This window comes from Protopterus annectens, chromosome 5.part1 (genome assembly GCF_019279795.1).
Source record: "Protopterus annectens isolate FY-2018-M chromosome 5.part1, PAN1.0, whole genome shotgun sequence".
Taxonomy (NCBI): Eukaryota; Metazoa; Chordata; order Ceratodontiformes; family Protopteridae; genus Protopterus; species Protopterus annectens.
Genome location: NC_056736.1, coordinates 86,678,921 through 86,699,090, shown reverse-complemented (window position 1 = coordinate 86,699,090; position 20,170 = coordinate 86,678,921). Strand labels below are relative to the sequence as shown.

General features: G+C 40.3%; 2 protein-coding genes across 2 annotated transcripts in view; one reads left to right on the top strand and one right to left on the bottom strand.

Annotated features, from left to right (window-relative positions):
• The window catches only part of CLN5 (CLN5 intracellular trafficking protein), a 220,823-nt gene extending 211,075 nt beyond the window's left edge, over positions 1-9,748 (bottom strand). The window contains exon 1 of the mRNA XM_044072902.1: positions 9,567-9,748. Coding sequence (XP_043928837.1) covers positions 9,567-9,682 — 116 coding nt within the window. The 5' untranslated portion in view covers positions 9,683-9,748. The remainder of the gene's footprint in view (positions 1-9,566) is intronic.
• Positions 9,749-9,782: 34 nt separating this feature from the next.
• COMMD6 (COMM domain containing 6) overlaps positions 9,783-20,170 on the top strand; it is a 393,895-nt gene continuing 383,507 nt past the window's right edge. The window contains exon 1 of the mRNA XM_044072903.1: positions 9,783-9,848. Coding sequence (XP_043928838.1) covers positions 9,794-9,848 — 55 coding nt within the window. The 5' untranslated portion in view covers positions 9,783-9,793. The remainder of the gene's footprint in view (positions 9,849-20,170) is intronic.

Here is a 20,170-nt window from a genome sequence, read left to right as displayed (position 1 = left end):
GGGTTTAAATCACTGTGGCTATGGTGTGCAGGGTCCTGAGTTTGAAAATTGCAAGGTCTGAATATTTTGTTGCTGGGCAGAATAAGGGCTGTTGGATGCAGAGTGATTAAGGCATTTTTAAGCAGTTGTAAGCAGGTTTGCGCAACAGTAAGCAATGCTAACTTCCGGTTAAATATGCTTACAGACAGCCTTAAAAGTGCTTAATCTGTGTAGGCATTGGTTAGCATCACGCAAACAGGCATTGTTTAGCATCACGCAAACAGGCTTAATCTCACTTACTACTGCTTAAAAGTGCTTACTCCTGCTTATCCCTGCTCTAATTTCTTTAAAAGAAAAAGGGGTGATAGGAAAGTGGTGAAAAAGGGGGCATGCAGAGGGAAAGACAATAGGGAAAGTAGCTACGGATGTGCAGGACGGGTGTAGGGAAGGTCCATAGCCGACCATTTCTTCTACAGCAACAGGCTGTGCATATGAACGGAATTTGGAGGTAGATTTGGACACTCAAACCCCTGAGAGAGGGGTGAGGACAACAATATGTTGTGAAGCCAATTAGACCAGATTGCATGTGTCTAATGGACACGTGTGCGAAATGGACAGCTATGTATTCGGTGAGATTTTTTTTTTTTGGGAACAGATTGTCTTTTTTTTTAAGGTGAGAGCGGGATTTTGGGGAATGATCGTAGGTATACTTGTGGAGGTAGGTTGGGTAGAAGACAGACAAGACAGCATACAGGGGCGGTATATGACACATGTGGGGGTAAACACCTTGGACGGGGAGGGTTGTTTGGAAATTGGAAGCACATGAGCCCCAAATGGAAACAGTGGGACTGAGGTCCGCATCCATGGGCAGTCACCACTGCACCTTCAAGGTCCTGAAGGTGGCTATGCTGGGGGCTGGGTAGAAGGGGCAGGCTGACCATCTACCTGTGTCACACGGCCCTCAAGTTGGCATAGTAGATTTCCAAACTCCCTGCAGAGCTCACTACACCAAGCCCCGGACCTGACTACGGGTGACAGTTTCCTATCCGCGCCCGCTCTCAGGGGTGAGCCCCATCCCCTGAGGAGGTTCCATCTGAAAGGGGCTGCAGGAACAGCGGACGAGGAGGTCCTGAGGTGGGTCCCAGATGGGCTGTAGCCCGGTGCCAAGGTCAGATGAGGTGGGTCCTCTGAGACCAACCTTCCCAAACGTGCTATGGTGTTGCAGTTTTAAAACATATGTGGGTTAGTAATAGTCAACATAATCCAGGATTAGTTATAACAGCATGCATAGATATTCCCATTAACCCGAAAGACCAGATTTGGAACAGTTGCATAGCAAACAGAACAGATGCATATATGGAACCACAGTGGCCATTACAACAGCATGCAGGTTACACTGATAGCAACAGGCCACCAATGATAACATGGAACATTAATAGAAACACATTTCAATATTTATTGAATAATAGGACATATGTCCCAACAGCAGGTTTGGTGTAAACAAAGCCATTGATTTGTGCATTTAGATTATTGTTGCAGATATGGTGGGGGGGGGGAGATGTCAATTAACAACTTGTATATATCCTTGTTATCACAACTTTAAATGATCACTGCTCTAATCATTAAGATACAGGTATTATTACACTACCCTATGGCCTTGGTTTGTCCAGTGGTATGTTTGTAAACAAGTGTATGCTTCAACTGTCTTATAGTTAAATTCTACATCTCTTATCCAGTATACCTGTGGAGGGAATGTTTGTTAACACGACTGCTTCTACACATATTCCCAATTATGTACATACCTCTCAATCTCTTAATGCACACACTCTGGTCAAAGCTTGACAACATGGGGGTACAACTAGGGACATATTTTGAATATAGCTGTCATAAACCTGGAGTGCTGATAGACTGACAGGATTTGTTTTCATATACATTGTCTGAAGGTTTTGAGCTCTGAAAATCAAATGTATGCCATTATTTGCTGACTACAAATCTGAGATCATCCCACTGATTTGCCACGGGGACAGCGGAACAGGCAGAAAATATGAGCCAATTATTTGGACATTCTGAAAGGATGTGTACAGTTCAGAGGTAAGATTAAGCATACAGCTTACTACCACTCCCATTACTACCATTCCCAGGATTCAAACCATGGCTATGTCCGATAAAAAATACCACAATTTAAGTGTCAGCAGACTGTGCTGTTTGAATATTGCTGTCTATCTCTTCAGTGTTTTCTGTCTAAGCCTCTCATGGTTGTACAAACTGACCTTGTAATTACAACAGTCTCATACAGACATTCCTAGACATATTTTTATGTAGCACAGTGTGAGAAACAGTGGCTGACACAACAGTACTATTCTGATATCAGATGTTCTGAATGCTACATGTCAGCCACACAATACCAGAGTAAACACTACCATTTCAGAATTCAATCTTTATTGGCAGGCACAGTTTTTTTATCTGACAGACCTGTGGAAGGATGTTTGTAAACACTACCCGAATGTTTCCACACATATTCCCAGATTCTGAGTTATTATGTACATACCTCTCAGTCTGTTAATGCACACACTCTGGTCATAGCTTTATTTTGAATATTGCTCTCAAACTTTTGGCGAGTTGCTACAGTGACAGGTTTCTTTTCATATACATTTTCTGAAGGTTTTGAGGTCTGAATATCAGATGTATGTCATTATTTACTGCCTAAAATTCTGAGATCATCCCACTGATTTGCCAGGGGGACAGGGTTAACAGGCAGAAAATATAAGCCAATTATCTGGACATTCAGAACAAATCTGTACAGTTGAGAGGTATGAACGCATACAGCTTACTACCCCCTCCCAGAATTCGAATCATGGCTGTGTCTGCTAAAAATACAACAATTTAAGTCACAGTAGAGAGTGTGCTATTTGGATATTGTTGTCTATCTCTTCTCTGTTTTCTGACTAAGTCTATCTCGGTTGTACAATCTGACCTTGTAATTACAACAATCTTATGCAGACATTCCTAGACATTTTTATTATGTAGCACAGTGTGGGTAACAGTGGTTAATACAGTACTAGTCAGATAATACAACACTAAAAATGCCATACGATACCAGAGTAAACACAACCAGTCCAGGATTTAGAGCTTTATTGCCAGGCAGTTATAGTTTTATTTAAATATGACCTATATGGGACTATTACTGTCATATTGTCTGGTTTATTCAGTACAACCCATACACAAAACAGTTTTTATACTGGCAGCTGACTTTCTACTACTTTTATATTTATTTGGTATGACTACTACAAACAGGATTGTTACTCACCAGCCTCATGACGCAGCCTTTGCATCCTACACGCATGTGCTTCCTAATTCACAGCCCGCTCAGCTGCTGCTGCTGTAAGAGAAATAGAGAACTATTTAGCCATACCTATCCATCATATACACAGGCTGGACATTATTAAACAGTTACTGGTATGAGTACTTACACACTGCTGGGACATCACCCCTCCGTCTTGATTCTTGGATACACTGATCCAAGAGCTCCAAGAGCTCCCTCTTCCTCCATTTCAAATCGGCATACTGGTGCCTGACCTGCTCACCAGTCCGAGGGTTACCAGTGGCACTGGTGAGGTCATGGGCGAGACGGTCCCAGGCTTCTGCTTTAAATTGGGAGCCTTGGTAGTGGCCCTGCAGCAGTCTCTCGTCATGGTTTTTTGCCAGGAGTCCTACCATGACCTTGGACTCCTGGATACCCCAGCGCTGTGCCCAGAAGCGCAATCCCTCGCCGACTCCAGCCATGCTACCTACAGTGGGAAGCCGCAACCAGTTATGAGCTGTATTCCTGCTTGTGGGGTTTAAATACTCCTGATTTCCCACCCTTTGCCATGATTGGACGGTTCTGAATATGCTGAGATAGGTTAGCCTTACAAAGTCAGACACCAAGGCAAACTGTTGAAAAAACCAAGTGGCACAGTGCTGACCAACATATTCATATGCATTACTCTATTCTTATTTTGGTTATTGTTATTGTTAAAATTTTAACAATAACAATAACCAAAATAAGAATAGAGTAATGCATATGAATATGCATAGAGGCATTTTGTATTTTACACTTGTGTAGGCTGATCTGTACAATTGTAATATGACATATAAATGCATTTCTAAGAATCACTCATGTTGGTAGGTTTACTGTTCAAATAGGTTTGGGGCAGTTAAATATTTGTAACATTTGTAACTTGAGTTACAGAACATAATTTTGCGTACCATGCTGGGAGTATTTATGTACAATTTAATGCTTAATGAATTAGTTGCAGCTTAGTTTAAAGCTGCTATTTTTAATTTGTTGAATTTATATAACAGGTTTTCATTTAATCAAACAGCAGCAAACAGATTTAATTATTTTGGTTTAATTTTTCATCAGCAATTATGTTAATTAATCAATTAACAATTAGCTGTGTATATATAAAGGATGGTTTTAAATAAAATTATTATCTGATGAAGGTGGGGAGAATGCTCTCGCTCATTTTAATAAAATCATTCAACTCTTCGTTTGCTGTTGGTGCAGATATTGTGTTTCGGAGTTTCTATCTGGTCAGCACTGTGCCACTTGGTTTTTTCTTTGGGCAAACCTGCTTAGCTTAGGTTGGCATTGCTTAAAGGGACAGGTTCAGCACTGCTTACCGATGGGCAAATCCACTTAGCTGGGCTACTCATTGCTTAGCAGTCATATTTACACAATGTTTACATCTGGTAAGCAGAGCTGTGAAATGCTTAGCATTGCTTATTTTTCATTTTATAGACTCCCTGCTGTATGGTATTGATTCATCAGTCATTACATATTATAAATTTGTTTACTGTCCCTGACATCCCCCACTGCGCTTTCATTACATTTATTCATGTGTGACTATACTGTATGGGGCACTTGTGTTTATATGGGGATGTCACAGCTTTATTACACTGACACCTCACCTCTGAACCTAATGCAGTACTCCGGTTAACAAATATATGTTATTTAGTACGTAATACAAAAAAAATTGTTTCTGCATTGCTGTCACATTTAAAATGTGAAGTGGTTACAGTGGGGATCAAACCGGGAATGGCTGCTTGCAAAGCATACACTCTAACCACTACACTGTTGCAATACTGCTTACATTGCATGTCTCTTGCTATTTAACTTCTTGTGCTGTTTAAGCTGGACTAAGCATAGCTAAGCAACAGGGACACCCACGCAGCTACGCTTAAACTTTATCGCATTTATAAAAAAAAGTTTTGTTGTGTTATTTTACCTATACTCTTCAGAATATATCTGCTAATGTTAAACCATGTACTTTTATCAGCTTTCTGCTTCATGGTAGACATACCTCTCAATCTCTTGGAGCAAAAGCTCTGGACAAACCCTAAAATGCTGGGGGGACAGATTTTAAATACTGCTCTTACAAGCTTTTAGACAGTTGATGATAGATCTTGCATTAGCATGGATTTTCTGAAGGATGTGGAGTCTTTTAAACTTAAATGTTTGTCATTATTTAATGACTTCAATCCTCAGCTATTTTCCAGAAATGTGCAGATTTTAGGAGGAGCACACCAAAATATGAGACAAAACTGTGGACAGTCTGTGAAAATCTGTACAGTTGAGAGGTATCCTGATGTGTTGGGGGTGTTATGAGCATTCTCGCTCATTTTAACTGCCGAAAGGCAATTCTGGAGTGCAGGGGTGTGTGTATTGTGAAAGCTCTGCTCTCAGACACACCCCATGCACTTGTACATGGCTCTGTGTAAATTTAACAGCACAGGCAGCGCGCCTTCATGAATATGCAAGACGCACTGCCATGCTGTACAGGAGCAGGCCCTGTCGTCGGCTGCTTGCTGAATCCCAGGGATAATGCTTAGTAAAGGTATGCAATGAAGACCCAAGTAGCAGCTTCAAGGATGGAATTGGTGTCCAACCCCTTGAAGAAGGCAGACATTTGCCATGAAAAGAATAACAAAAGGAAATGGCCTTAAATATCCAGGAAGAGACTGTTTGCTTTGAAACAGCAAAACCCAAAGACCTGGGATGAATGGAAACAAAAAGCTAATCAGACTTATGAACAGTTATCAAATAGTACCAGTCTGTGCAAATCCAAGGTATGCAGGACCCTCTCACTAGCAAACTGAGGAGAAGGGAAAAGGGAAGGGAGTTGTACTGACTAAATAAAGGACAATTAATTTACTACCTTGGGCATAAAAGAAGGATTAGTACAAAGGGACACCCTGTCCCTGTGAAAAAAAACAAAACAAAAAAAAAGGCCTGGAGCTCAGACACCCTCCTAGCAGAAGTAAGAGCCAGCAGCAAAAGAGTCTTCTAGGTACACTGTTTCAAAGAAGCACAATCTACAGATTCAAAGAAGCCGGAGTCAATTTTTCCAAACAAAATTAAGGTCCCAAGGAGGAGAAACAGGTTTTCTTGGAGCCCTAATATGCAGGACACCTTTAAGAAATTGTTCGACCTCAGAATGAGAAATCAAAGGAGGATTTAAGAGCAGAAAAGCAGAAATGGCTGACAAATGGGCCTTCACAGAAGAAGTGGCCAAGCCAGACTGCAGCAACTTACACAAATAAGAGAGGACCAGAGGGACCTCCCATTGAAAAAGGTTCCTGGTTATGAGCGTGGCACCAGATTGAAAATCTTTCCATTTGGACATATAAGATTTTTTGGTCATTGGACATATAAGATTTTCTGGTCAATGGTTTCCTTCATTGCCTCCTGTAAAACCCTGAGCACATCCTCAGAAAATAGGTGCCTGAAAGGGATCAAAGCCCTGTCACCCACAATGTCAGTTGCAGAGTGGACAAGTGAAGGATGGATGACAGACCCTTTGTCCTGTGTGAGGAGATCCTACTGGTGAAGTAACTTGTGATGACTACCCCTGGCCAGACGCATTAAGGGGGGGAAACCAGCGTTATCTTGGCCAAAAGGGAGTCACTAGAAAGATCTTTTGGGGAGTCCAGCCGAACCTTCTGCAGGACTCTTGGAAGTAGAGAAGAGGAGGGAAAACGTAAAGAAACATCCCCTTCCAAGGAAAGGAAAGGGAGTCCGCTTTCTATGCCAAATGGCATAGCAGTCTGGAACAGAAGGGAGGAAGCTGCCTGTTGAGAGCCACTTCCCAAGTCTGAAGCTCCATCCTGCAGAGGAGGTGAGATTTCATGCCCCCTTGCTTGTTGACATACCACATCACTGTAGTGTTGTCCGTGTACACCTTCAAGGGGCCTGGAGAAAACATGGGGTGAAAAGTCTGAAGGGCCAGAATCACACCTCTCATCTCTGATGCTGCTATGGTCTGACTTCTGATGGGGAGGCCAAAGACACTGAACTTTCAGATGACCAAGAGAAGTCCCCCACCCCATATCCGAGGCATCAGTGAGCTGCTCTTGAGAAGGGAATGGAGGCTGAAAGGGATGGCCTGGGATAGGACCAAACTGTTGAATCCACCAATCAAATTCCTTCTTGAGACAGGGAAGGAGAGGTACACTGAAATTCAGAGGGTCACAATGCTGTAGCCAAATCAACTTGAGGTACTACTGAAGCTTCCACATATGCAGTCTAACAGGAGGGAGCACTGGAATAGAAAAGGCCATGAATCCCAGGGCCCGAAGAAACTCCCTGACTGGCATGGCAATCAGAGGAAGAAAAGACTGAAAGTAGGCCGTCAAAGACAATACAGAAGACAGGCTAACATTGGTACCATCTGAATCTGGCATCCCAGTTACACTTGATCCTGAGAGGGAGTCAGGATGGACTTTTGGAAGTTGACAGCAAACCCCAGACTTTGTAGAAGAGAGATGGTGAACTGCAGATCCTGTAACAATCGAGTGGGAGAAGGCACCTGAAGCAACAGGTTGCCTAGATAAGAAAAAATCGGAATGCCATGGAGCCTGCAGAAGGCAATCAAAGCATCTAGGCATTTTGTGAATACCCTTGGGGCAGTAGAGAGGCCAAACTGCAAAGCAAAGAACTGAAGATGAGAGGAAGACATGGAGAAATTCCTGAAGAGAGGGTGAATAGGGATATGAAGGTATGCATCTTTTCGATCCAAGGACACCAGAAAAGCCTGGGGTAATCAAAGAGGAAACAGAGTTTGAAGAGAAAGCATCTGAAAAGAAGGGATCTTGAAAAAAGGTGTCTAGCTGGGAGAGATCCAAAACAGGTCTCAAAGTACCCTCCTTTCAAGAAACCAGGAACATCCTGGAATAAAAAACACTTCCCACTTAGGAAGGGGGGGAACAGGTTGAATGGTTCCTTGGTTCAACAGGGACCCTAGAACCTCTGAGAAATGAAACTGGTGTAAAAGAATAGGTTGTTGCATCCGTAGGTCCCTTTTATGACCTACGTTCTGTGCGGAAATGTGACTTACAGCACATAAAATATAGTTTTTTTAGGCTTTTTCATACTGGCCGAGCATCAGGCTGCCCTGGGCGGGACATTCCTTATATGAAGAATACTGCAACAGTGATACAGAAAGACATCAAGAATTACACTCAGACCAGTGTTCTCCATTATCACTGAATTTTTAAGTGTGTTGGCATTAATGCTTATTTTTTCTTGTATACAAGTTGTTAATTGCTTTGTATTAGATGGTGTAATGGCTGGTTAATTGATTAACAAACTGTTGCAACACTGCTGTGTAATTCAAGTTTATCATCCTGTGGTAATTTACAGACATTATCTTGTTTGCTCAATGATATGGAGGTATACTCAATCCTTTTTGTAGCACGTTGAAGGCACAGACCTGAATAAAAATCCTGTGTTTTCTTACCCGGACATTTATGCCATGACCTAGATAGATATTTTTAACTTATTTTTAGGGATCTAACTGCATAATCTTCACCTGGTGTAAATACCTAAAAGACTGGCAATAAGAGAGAACAGTGGACTAAAATACTGTCTTGACATACCTCTCAACCTCTTAGTGCAAGAAATCTGGACAAAGCCTGACAAATGGGGGGAAAGACACCCAAAAATAGGGCCTGATTTTTAAATATTGCTCTTATAAACTTAGAAAGCTGCTGGAGTAACAAGGCTTGTGTTGAAGTCTGAAACTCAAATGCCATTATTTACTGACTTCAGTCCTCAAATCATCCTAGTGATTTGCCAGAAAATCAAAAATGTTATGAGGAACAGGGCAAAATTATGGATAGTTGAGAGGTATTATAAGTGTTACGACGGCAGCGCGTGACCTAAGGCCACTCCTGCTGTCCAGTGTTCTCCGTTATCACGACGATAGTTATGTTTACTATCTCTAGCTACCTTCCTTACCAAATTTCTGGGCGACCTCAAAGCAGCAGTCTCTGCAATGGGGAGGGGGACACGGATAATGTCTTACTATACTTAATAATCATGCAATGTGTTACTTACAGTCTGAAAAGTTCCGGGTTAGCTTTTATGCAAACCAGAATTAGCACAAGATAGAAAATCAGTACAGTAAACGTTGTATTCAGAACTACCTGTGGCAACGCATCCACTACCCTACAATCACAATTTTTTGTGTTTGCTTGATATTATCAAAATCCCGTGCTTTTCTAAATCTAACAAGCACTCTGAAAAACTTAATCCAATTAAATACCTGTAAGGAACAGGCCACGTCTGTACCCGAGTCCAGCTAGGGAAGGCGAAACTCTGCCAATGCACATTCACACCAGCAACAAGTAACACAACCCATAGTACACATCTAATTTCCATTTCCAAAGAAGGAACAACGCGACTGTACTCCACAATTCTGCTTCGATTCGAAGTTTGTATTTCCGGTATCAGCTGACAACTATCAGGTGCTTCTCTCTAAACTCCAATCACATGATATATCCATTTTTGATAGAAGCAAACATGACTCAAAGGCTGCAATCACCCGGTAAGTCAAGTAATTGATAAATTACAATTATCAAGAATCAAATGCAATGAGGCAAATGCCGCACAATGAGCACAGACACTAAATTTTGTTAGTTGCTCCCAAATTAGCCTGTGCTAATTGTATTCGTGTTGTTAACTGGTAAAATGATTTGCAAATAGCTGCTGTTGACTGTTATAGCTCAAGAAATCAGTACAAAGCCAAGAATAAGGCTGAGACATTGGCCCAAAATCAGGGATAGTTCTGAATATTGCTCGTAAACTATTAGAAAGATAAAAGAATAAAATGTTTTTGCATTAGCATGCATTTTCTGAAGAACATAAACCTGAAACTCAAATGTTTGGGATTATATAGTGAGTTCAATCCTCAACGAGAGGGCAGAAAACCACACATTTCATGAGGAACTGGCAAAAATGTAAGGCAATAAAGTGGACATTCTGCAGAAATCTGAACATTTGAGAGGTATGCGTATTGGCTATCTTTTTTGGATTTGCTGTGGAGCTCCAAAATAACTTGCGCAACAAATGCTATTTCACCAAGTTAAAAAATGGCTCACTGATTCCTCATATCGCGAATGGCGATATGAGTCGCGAAGCCCTATATTGATAATCTACACTGAATTGGAACGCCATTGTGAAAACTTCAAAGTACCGTATTTGTCATTTACAGTCCATGTACGTTGAGGCTTGGGAATCCATCCACCTGTATGCCATCTCTGGTACTGCAGCCAGGGAGCTAAATGCCTGTAGTACTAGCTCCGACTAATAGTTAAGAGCTACTGTCAAGCAACCACGGACAAAGCTCAACAGAAACAAAAACCCGTTTAAAATAACTACTCATAACTGGAGACTTTGACAGAGCAAGCGAATATAGAAGTAAAAGTAGTTTATAGTTCTATTTTTTCCAATAGTCACCAATCTCAGAAGAGTTTAAGAGCATACCTCTGACTATTGGAAAAAAATAGAACTATAAACTACTTTTACTTCTATATTCGCTTGCTCTGTCAAAGTCTCCAGCACGTGTTTTTGTTTCTGTTGAGCTTTGTCCGTGGTTGCTTGACAGTAGCTCTTAACTATTAGTCGGAGCTAGTACTACAGGCATTTAGCTCCCTGGCTGCCCACAAATTACCACATAGGTGGTAATCCATTAAGTACGGAAGAAGTAATTAGATATTTGGGGACCAACGTAGATAGTAATCTCTCCTTTGATAATCACGTTGCCAAAGTGGTTAGAAAGACCTTCTATATAGCCCACCTTATCACGAATGGGTTCGCATCTAGATCAAGAGAGGTCATTGTGCCCCTCTACTCGTCACTCATCAGGCCCATAATTGAATACAATGCCCCTTTTGGGATGTACCTTACCCGACACCTGCAGCAACTGGAGAGACCCCAAAAGTACCTCACCAAGAGGATCATGGGCTACAAACAGATGTCCTATGCAGCTCGACTAAAGAAACTCCACCTCTACCTAGTTGCTTACCGCCTACTCAGAGGCGATCTATGCCTGACGTACAAAGCCATGTCAAACCCAGAATTAATGGACATGCTCCACCTCAAAAAATCCAAGTCCCTTAGAGCTACACGCTCCAGGGACTTAAACCTCAGCACAAAAATAAATAGGACATGCTGGAGGGACAGATTCATTTCCCAGAGGCTCCCCTCACTCTAGAATAGAATCCCAATTCATGTTAGACATAGCTCCTTGCTGGCCCTCTTCAAGCGAAATTTGGACGCGTGGATGGGAAATCGCTAATTCACCCCTGGGATCTCTCCTGTGTCCCTGCTAGACAGAGGCACAGTAAACTAATCTTAAAAGGGTACCTTCTGTGACCTACTTTACAGAGGCACAGTAGGCTAATCTAATAGGGAGGCGGAAGCCAAATACACTCTGGCTACTCTTATAAATGCCCTAGGGCAGATAGCCTAGTATCTACCTATGAACCTATGAACTGTCCAGATTTTTGCCTCATATTTTTTGTGCCTTTTAAAATTTGTGTTTTTTCAGCAAATCACAGAGAATTTAAGTCACTAAATAATGACAGACATTTGAGTTTCAGACTTCATATCATTCAGAGAATGAATGCCAATGTAAAACCTAAATCTAGCAAAGTTTTAACTTTATAAGATCAGTATTTTAAATCTGTCCCTATTTTTGGGCCTTTGCCCCCCCCCCCCATTATTTTTGCCTTTGTCCAGATTTCTTGTACAAAGAGGTTGACAGGTATAATTAAATGGGACAGGGCTAAAATCGGAGTCAAAATCGGGATCAGGGATACCCCTGTAAATCAGGTTATTTGATAAGTAAGTTTAGTAAAAGATAAGAATAAAATACACGTAAAACCTATAAAATGTGTGTGGAATGAATTGAAAATACGACGGTAACACTTAGCAAAACTGAAATACCATTGGTGGGAACGCAGAAGAGCGGGGTAGTGCTGGCTATAGGCCTCATGTAAATATGATTGTGGTGGGGTTTTAGGTTCAAACTAAGCTAACTGCCCTTGTGAGCCATTTCAAGCCTAGCCAGTTACCCCAATCAAACCCTGCACCTTGCGTCTGTAAGGTAAACACCTTAACCATTATGATACATTAATTTAAATACTTACTAACTTTATGTACTTAAGTTTTTTTTAAGAAGTTCACACTACGTTTTTGTAGAGTATACTGCTACCTCTATTTTTGGATCTAATACTGCGTGCGTGATATTGTACTAATCATGCATGCAGTGCAATGGGCATACTCAATGTACTCAGATGAGTACATTTTTAGTGCATACCTTGTTGGAAACTTTATTACCTATAGAGTACAGGATGTTTCAAACTGTCAGAACTGATGCTTGCAGTACAGAAATTTGCAAAACATGATTGTGTGATGAGAATGCACATCTAAAATGGTCATTTTGTGGTTATAAGTGGCAACAGGTGAGAATATTGTACCACTTTCCTATATCCTCTTTTCTGGAGCAGGCTTCCCTTCCATGTGAAGCAGAGTTCTTTCCCAACCCTATTCAAGTGTAACCTGTACCAGTGGATCAGAAATCACAAATTCAGTCCAGGTCTAGAACCTGTGTTTTTAATGGGCAAAGGCAGTCTGTAAACCATACCATAGTTTAGACATACTCCTTAAAACAACCTGTAAGGTTCAAAAAAACTTGTGGGATATATTTGAGATATGTGACTAAGCTTATAAAGGTCCCAGCGATCATTAGCCTAGTATACAACTATGAAGCTATGAACAGGGGCAGCATTTTCTGGGTTGAGTACATTTGTTTTAAGTTGTAGGTGGGTAGTGAAGCAACAACATTAGGTTTTAGTACAAAATACACATTTATGGCTACACCCTTGATGCAATGTTACAGCTGATACAAGTAGGACTACAAGAAGAACCATTTTCAGGGCTTCTCAAGGATTAGGTGGTGGGCTTGGTGATCATTGCATTATACCAGGAATAGGTAATAAGGTTCAGATAGATTGACTTTTTAAGAATCTCATTACTTGCCCCGGCCTGGAATTGCAGATATTTTCCAAGCTTACTGTGCTGGTGTTGCATCAAATACACCTAGGCATACTTTATCTCTACAGTATGAAACCATTCTCGTTAGGGGGGGGGGTTATTATCAGGATAGCATTGTAGGATGGCAGAGACCCCTTGCAGTGCTACATTGACTTGCAGCCTGATCCTATGTTTTCTGTGATGTTCTGAAAATCCACACATTTACAAAACAATAGCTGACAAACAAAGAATATAATTATATGTGTATGTACTGACGTAAGCTGTGTTACTGTATCATTATTGTTTAGTATGTGATCCTTATGGGTGGGTTGGAAGTGGATGTTAATTATTCATGAATAGGTGTATAGATCACTGGATTAAATGCTACCTGACTTGTACCACTGAGGAGAGAGAGAGAGAGAGAGAAAAGGTTCAGAGGTAAGTACTAGGCTGGCTGCTCTTGTGGACCATTTTAAGCACAGTCAGTTTCCCCTAGAGGTTAGAATCAAACCTTGCACCTTATGGCTGTGAGGTAAACACCTTGATCATTATGCCCACCCCCAACCCAAAGTAATAGATGACATTTGCATTGCCATCATGTACAGATAAGCATAGCAAACATATATTCAGAAATTGCTAAGTTGTTTATGTTGTGAAATGTAAAGCATATATGTGCAACACACACTCCCATGTCCACATCTTGGGATATGTTATATATGATATATGCAGAAGTGAGTATAGGACCCTTTAATGGGGAATGTTGGTAGTCATGAATCATAGACATAACCACTACACCACCACTCCAGAAAATCAAACAACAAGATATTCAAGCAGCAAGTGTGTATTAGTCACCTGTAAAACAAGTTATTAACCCTTGAAGTTTGGTATAACCTATACAGCATATGCAATACTTAAAATGGAAATGAGGCATGATTGGCATGCCATGCATATTAACCTGTGACATCATGCATATAATGAATGTAGATGAGCAGCTCTGGGTGCTGTATGTTCCTAATCTATCTAAAATAAGGATGCTTACACTTTTCTTAGGCTTCTAGTTCTGCAGCCTGTAGAAGATATCACTGAGTGTGCAGAATATATTCCAACATTTCAATAACACGTAATCCAATAATGCATAAATGTTCATAAGCTGTTAGTTAAGTCACATTTAGGTTATCTGATCAACAACATGAAAGGTAATGTTCCATATTTTGGAGATGGGAGACTGAGAAGAAACATCTGTCATGTGAACTTTTGTTGTGTCCTGTGCCAGTGATAGGCACAGAACTGAGCTGTGGGCTAGGTCATCCTTGCATGTTGTGTTATTAGTGCACTGTAGAAGATTTAGAGATCGTACTTGGGGAAAGTCTTTGGCTGGTACAAAAGGACACATTGGTCATGGAACTCTTTTTATTAAAACAATTACCTGAATGGGAAGGGCTGTGACTACGAGTCTGATGGGTTAACACAGGCTACTGTGACAGTGGTGCAGTGGGCTGAAACAAGTCTGCAGTAAAAGAAATCCTCTAGTTGGGAATACAGGGTGATTAGTTTCTAAGTAACTGGAAAAATGGCATGACTTTTTCCCAAATTACTTTTTCTTTGAAAAACCTCCTGGGCAGTGATTCTTATGCAGGCTATAAATGTTATTCCTAAAACGGGGAACATCACTAGCAGCCCTTTATTACTCCCTCGTGAGTAAATGGGTCTATGGCTTGTTATCGGCAGAGTTAATTTAACTGTATTTAAGTCACATGTACAAAGGTAAGGAGGCTATATACCCAAGTCCGCATGCATAATGATGGCTGAAGAATGAATATTCATGCAAGTGAGAACCACATCATAATGAATATTCATTAGTACCTTTTGACTACATCTGGCTGGGGTGGGGTTTGCTTCTGAGCATCTGGTGAGCCAGTACACTACAACATCTCTAATTTCTGTTATTTTTGCATTGTATTTTGTTGATAAGGATGGCCTTCCTGAAATGTTTTCTTGATGAAAATACCTGCCATGATGTCATGCAAAACTAAATCCACAATGCTTCACTACCTAAATTAATATATAGGGTGTATTTACATGCTAAATGCCTCATTAGGAGTTTCTTACTTCCTAAGAAGGCAAGTTGTCACCTAGGTCTTGCAGGCAGAACACACTGGAGGTAAAATTAACATAAGTGATTATGATGTATATGTATGTAAATCATTGCTTATGTTTTCTATGGTATCTTTTTTTTTGGGGGGGGGTTATAGGAAACAAATTTGTAAACAGTGAAACTAAAAAAATAAAACACTGTGGAGTTAATTTCACTTGTTAGCTTTAACATGGGGAGTGTAAATGGAAATGCACTGTATTTGCAATTTAACTTTTGACTTTAAAATGAGAAGTTTAACTGGAAATTAATTTAATTATAAAGCAGTCATGCTTCAGAAACTGAGCAGCAAACATATGTTTCAAGCTTTTTCAGTGCAACTTGAGTGAACATTTGTTCAAGCTTGTGATATCTCTAATCAACACCAGTTCCAACATCTTGAAATAACACAAAGGTGCATCACACTGTAGCCATCATGTAGTAGTCACAGTTTGTTCAAGTCCCAAAAACTAGTAGTAACAGTGATGTGAATAAAACTTAAAGTTGTTTATTTAAGTTTTAGCATTGTATACAGTTCAATTTCCATTTGTAAAGGGAAGCTGTGCTTCTGGCAGCTTGCCAAAGCAGAATCAGACTTGGTAATAATGGCCATCCTGTACTGTGATGAGTGTAGTTACATCAAATGGCTTTTCCATGGGCTTCTTCAATCATAATTCATTGAAATCATGTGCATTTTAATTGTGTGAGCTGGTGGTGCACTGCAGTTTTTTTTTCACTGTTCCTTACTGTTGGCAATCAAGGATTTAATCTATATAAGTAAAGGGGTGAGAAGTCCCACACATTTAGGATGCAGGGAGGTGTTCTTGTGCAAACAGTTTTTTTTTATCTTTTTACTGCAGTTTTAAGTTACGTTTCTTGTTTTAAGAAAATTGATAAAGTATAACTCATCCTGTGGTGATATACTCAAAGTACAGGTAAACCACTAATATTGTTTTTTGATATATACATATTTTGAAACAAGTAAGGATGTGGAAACCAAAATTCAGTGGCTTAAAGCACCAACACATTTTATATATGATCATTAGCAGCATGTGTATAATTTTGTTTGCACTTAGGAGGGGCAGCATATCCAACAACAGCTTACAAAGACTCTCAAGTAGTATATCTATCTTTGTAACAGATAGTAAAGGTGAGCGCCCCACTCTATTCTTGTATTACATTATTGCAAGCACATTTGGGAATTGCCTTAGGACTGGAATAAACAAGTTCATATTCACCATATAAAAACACCACACACTTGCATTGGGGAAATTGGCCACAGACATATGTTTATTGTAACTAGCTAAACCAGATAAGTTGCCAACTTAAATGTCAATGACTGAATTACAAGATGTATCTGACAGGGCTTGGAAGGAATGACGTTCATGCCACCTAACAGAATACTTAAATGAAAGCAGCTTTCCTAAATTGCTAAATCCAGTCAGCACTAGTGACTGAGGGAGTCCCATTGAGCTATCTGTATATCATAGGCTTTGGCCTGCCTGTTTGAACTTGTACTTAATTGCAAAATGGTTCATCCCTCTTTTGAAACCCCCATCCAGTTTGGGGGTGGCCAGAATCTGCACAAGTGAAGGGGACATACTGTCTGAGCCCATGCTGTGTCCCCCCGGGCCTCCAAAACTTTAGCCTTTCATATCTGCCTTTCTGCCAAACATGCATGGTTACAATAACTTGTCCTTTCCTCACTTTCATTTACTGGGAAAAGCAAACGTGTGAAAAACCTCTTTAGGACAAAACAAGAAATCCCTCCCTGACTTGCAGGCTAACATGACCTTAAACTCACAAGACTATCTAATACCCATTCTTACTTTACAAAGAGGGATGAGTGAATGGCTAGGATTTACACTGACCCTCACCTTATAAAGACCCTTTCCCTAAACCTTCCAGCTACTTGTTGAACTAAATGCATTCCAGCCTTCATATCCTGCTTCTTCACCACTCGCATGACCTGCCTGACCCTGGATACCTTCCCCTCTACCCCTGCTGCTGACCTTGTTATTCTGTCTCAAGCAAATTATCTTAGGCTGTTGGTGTCTTGGCCACTGGTCATTGCCAAAGGATGGCAGTAAGCATATACATACATATCAAATAAAGACATCACACAGCAACGAATGAAGAAAAATGGCTGCAGCCATGTGTTTACTTTAACCAACTAAAAAAATTAAGGTGACAGTTAAAATGTTAGCTGACTGAGTTACCAGATGTGCCCAAAGGGCAGTGCATGGAAGGAATGACAGTCAGACCATTTAACATAACAGTCAAATATATGCAGAGCCTCTGCAGTGTCAAACCATTGAAAAAAAAATGACTAAAAATATACCACAAAACTAACCTGCAGATCCCAGGCTTTGGCCAAAACTGTCTGGTTGATCCTGAACTGGTATCTCTGCAAAATAAATGTCAAAGTCTGTCCAGGTGTAGGAGTTAGACTGTTTGAACCCATGTTCCATTCCCAAGGTCTCCAAAATGTTAGATTCCAAGATTGCCTTTCAACTAATGAGGAATGATCCCTTTCTCACACATATCATGTAAGTATTTCCAGCAGCCCATGTCTTAAATTTTATATGAACAGGTGCCAGCCTTGTCCTTTAATGTATACCCCATCCCCCATCTATAGCCCCAATGTCTTCACCAATATATTGGTGTGATGCTGTATTGCTCCCCTAACAGATCTCAACAGCTAACTAATGAATATTTTTGTAAGTGCCCTTACCCTTTGCCTTGTTTACAGATTGCTTTCTGCCTACTACCATTGTAATGGAATAATGTCTGACCATATAATTTTGACTTGTGGCCATCTTCCTGGTACTTTTTCTTTCTAATCATTCTTAAGTACCAATTTTAAATGCAACCAAAACTAAAGTACAGTGTAATATCAGACTGTGGAAGATTATCAGCATGTGGCTGTAGGGTGTCTTTCAAGTGGTTTCATTTTATCCTTGTGTTGTCCAACCTTTGTGAATATACCCTGTCTTGCTTAATTCTTAGATACATCTCTAGCCTGTTGCTTTTCTAATCCTACATGATAACTGAATAAATATACCAACATCCAGATCTCTTTAGGCCTACCTTTTCACTCCTGCAACAATGAAAGATGCTGTTATAACAAATGAGTGCTGATAATATGTCCTGTTTCCCTGCCATATCCACTGAACTAGCTGCAGTATCTCTTCCTGTATTGTCCCCCTTTTCTTTGAACATACAGTGGTGCCCCTATACTAAATCAGTGCAGTGTCACTAGAAATAGATGGACTGGTCTTCTTGGTATAAGAGTGAGGTGCCTTTGGTTGGTCTCATGCATATTTACAAAAGCACATCCAAATGCATCCTGGTTGATACCGCATGTAGCTGGTCTATCCTGCTCCATCTGAATTTGGTTTAGCGTCTGTAGGCTCATTTGTCCATTGTGGGTTGTTATATTTTTTATTTTGCTGTACTAAGTTCAGTATTCTAAAAAGCCTTATAAAAGCCAACAAATGTGCTGTTCTGTGAAAAAACAGCATGCTGTATACCTAGAACAGACATTTCCCAATCCACCCAACTACATGAAAAAAAAAAAACTTCAAGTGTTTTGTCATAGATATACGTATCACAGCACTTGGTGGTTTAAGTGATGCAATGCATTTCCTATCCCATCACTCCTAGTATATTAAGGCCATTTTTTAATAAAAAGCTTTGTAAACTTTTTATTAAACCATGGTCCAAAAATAGATATAGAATTCCCTGGTGACAGAATAAGGTTTCAGTTTGGTGCATCCATAGCATTTAATGGATGTGCTGTGTATTTGCAGAGATGTGTCCTTTAAAGTCTATGAACTAAGTCTATGGATTAAGCCTATTCTGCTGTCACAATTCAAACATATGTCAGCAGATATCCAGGTAAGGGAATGCCTTATTTATGAACTATATCCTGAATGCATGAGTCACAAAGAAATAACAGGAACAGGAAGAAAATGGAGCATGGCGCAATAGCTGCTATATGCCATGCTGCAAAAGGTAGTTGTACAGTTATAAATGTATTTGTGATTTGCTATCATCCGCAGTCCTTCTGAAAACAACTGATGGCCAGAATATGCACCCTGCTGCCCCTTGACACCTTCTTTTTTTTAGAATAACTAGTAACAATTGGATGTATGGCACAGATAATTTCACTGATCAACCTTTGGTTGCCCCCACCTTGATGAATCTTAAAATTCAAGATATATAGCAGGTACTTATTCTACAATGCAGTGCTCTCTCTCTCTCTTATAGCCCAAACTGTCTGTCATCAAGTTCCACAGATGTCCCATATTCAGATATGTAAGAACTGATAAGACTGTACTGTACCGTAATTAACTGGAAACAACTGAAATGAGACTAAGGCAAAAGTCTTATCTGTTAATTACCCAAACTCGTGCTTAACAGGTGCCAGTCTCTCCTTTATGGGTCAAGTCTTGTGTACTTTTCAGAATGAATTCTCCAAACACTGTAGTTCATTCAATAAGGCTTTATTAGATGTTCACAATATCCAAATACTGTCTTCATTAACAGTGGTAATAATAACAGTGCTGCTAAATATATTCAGAGTTTCTGCACTTGTCTTCTGATTGTCCTGAATAATGTACATAGAAACAGTCTTTATTTGACCTGACTTCTGTACTCATGCCTGAGTGTCTGTAATGTCAGGTTGAACAAACTAA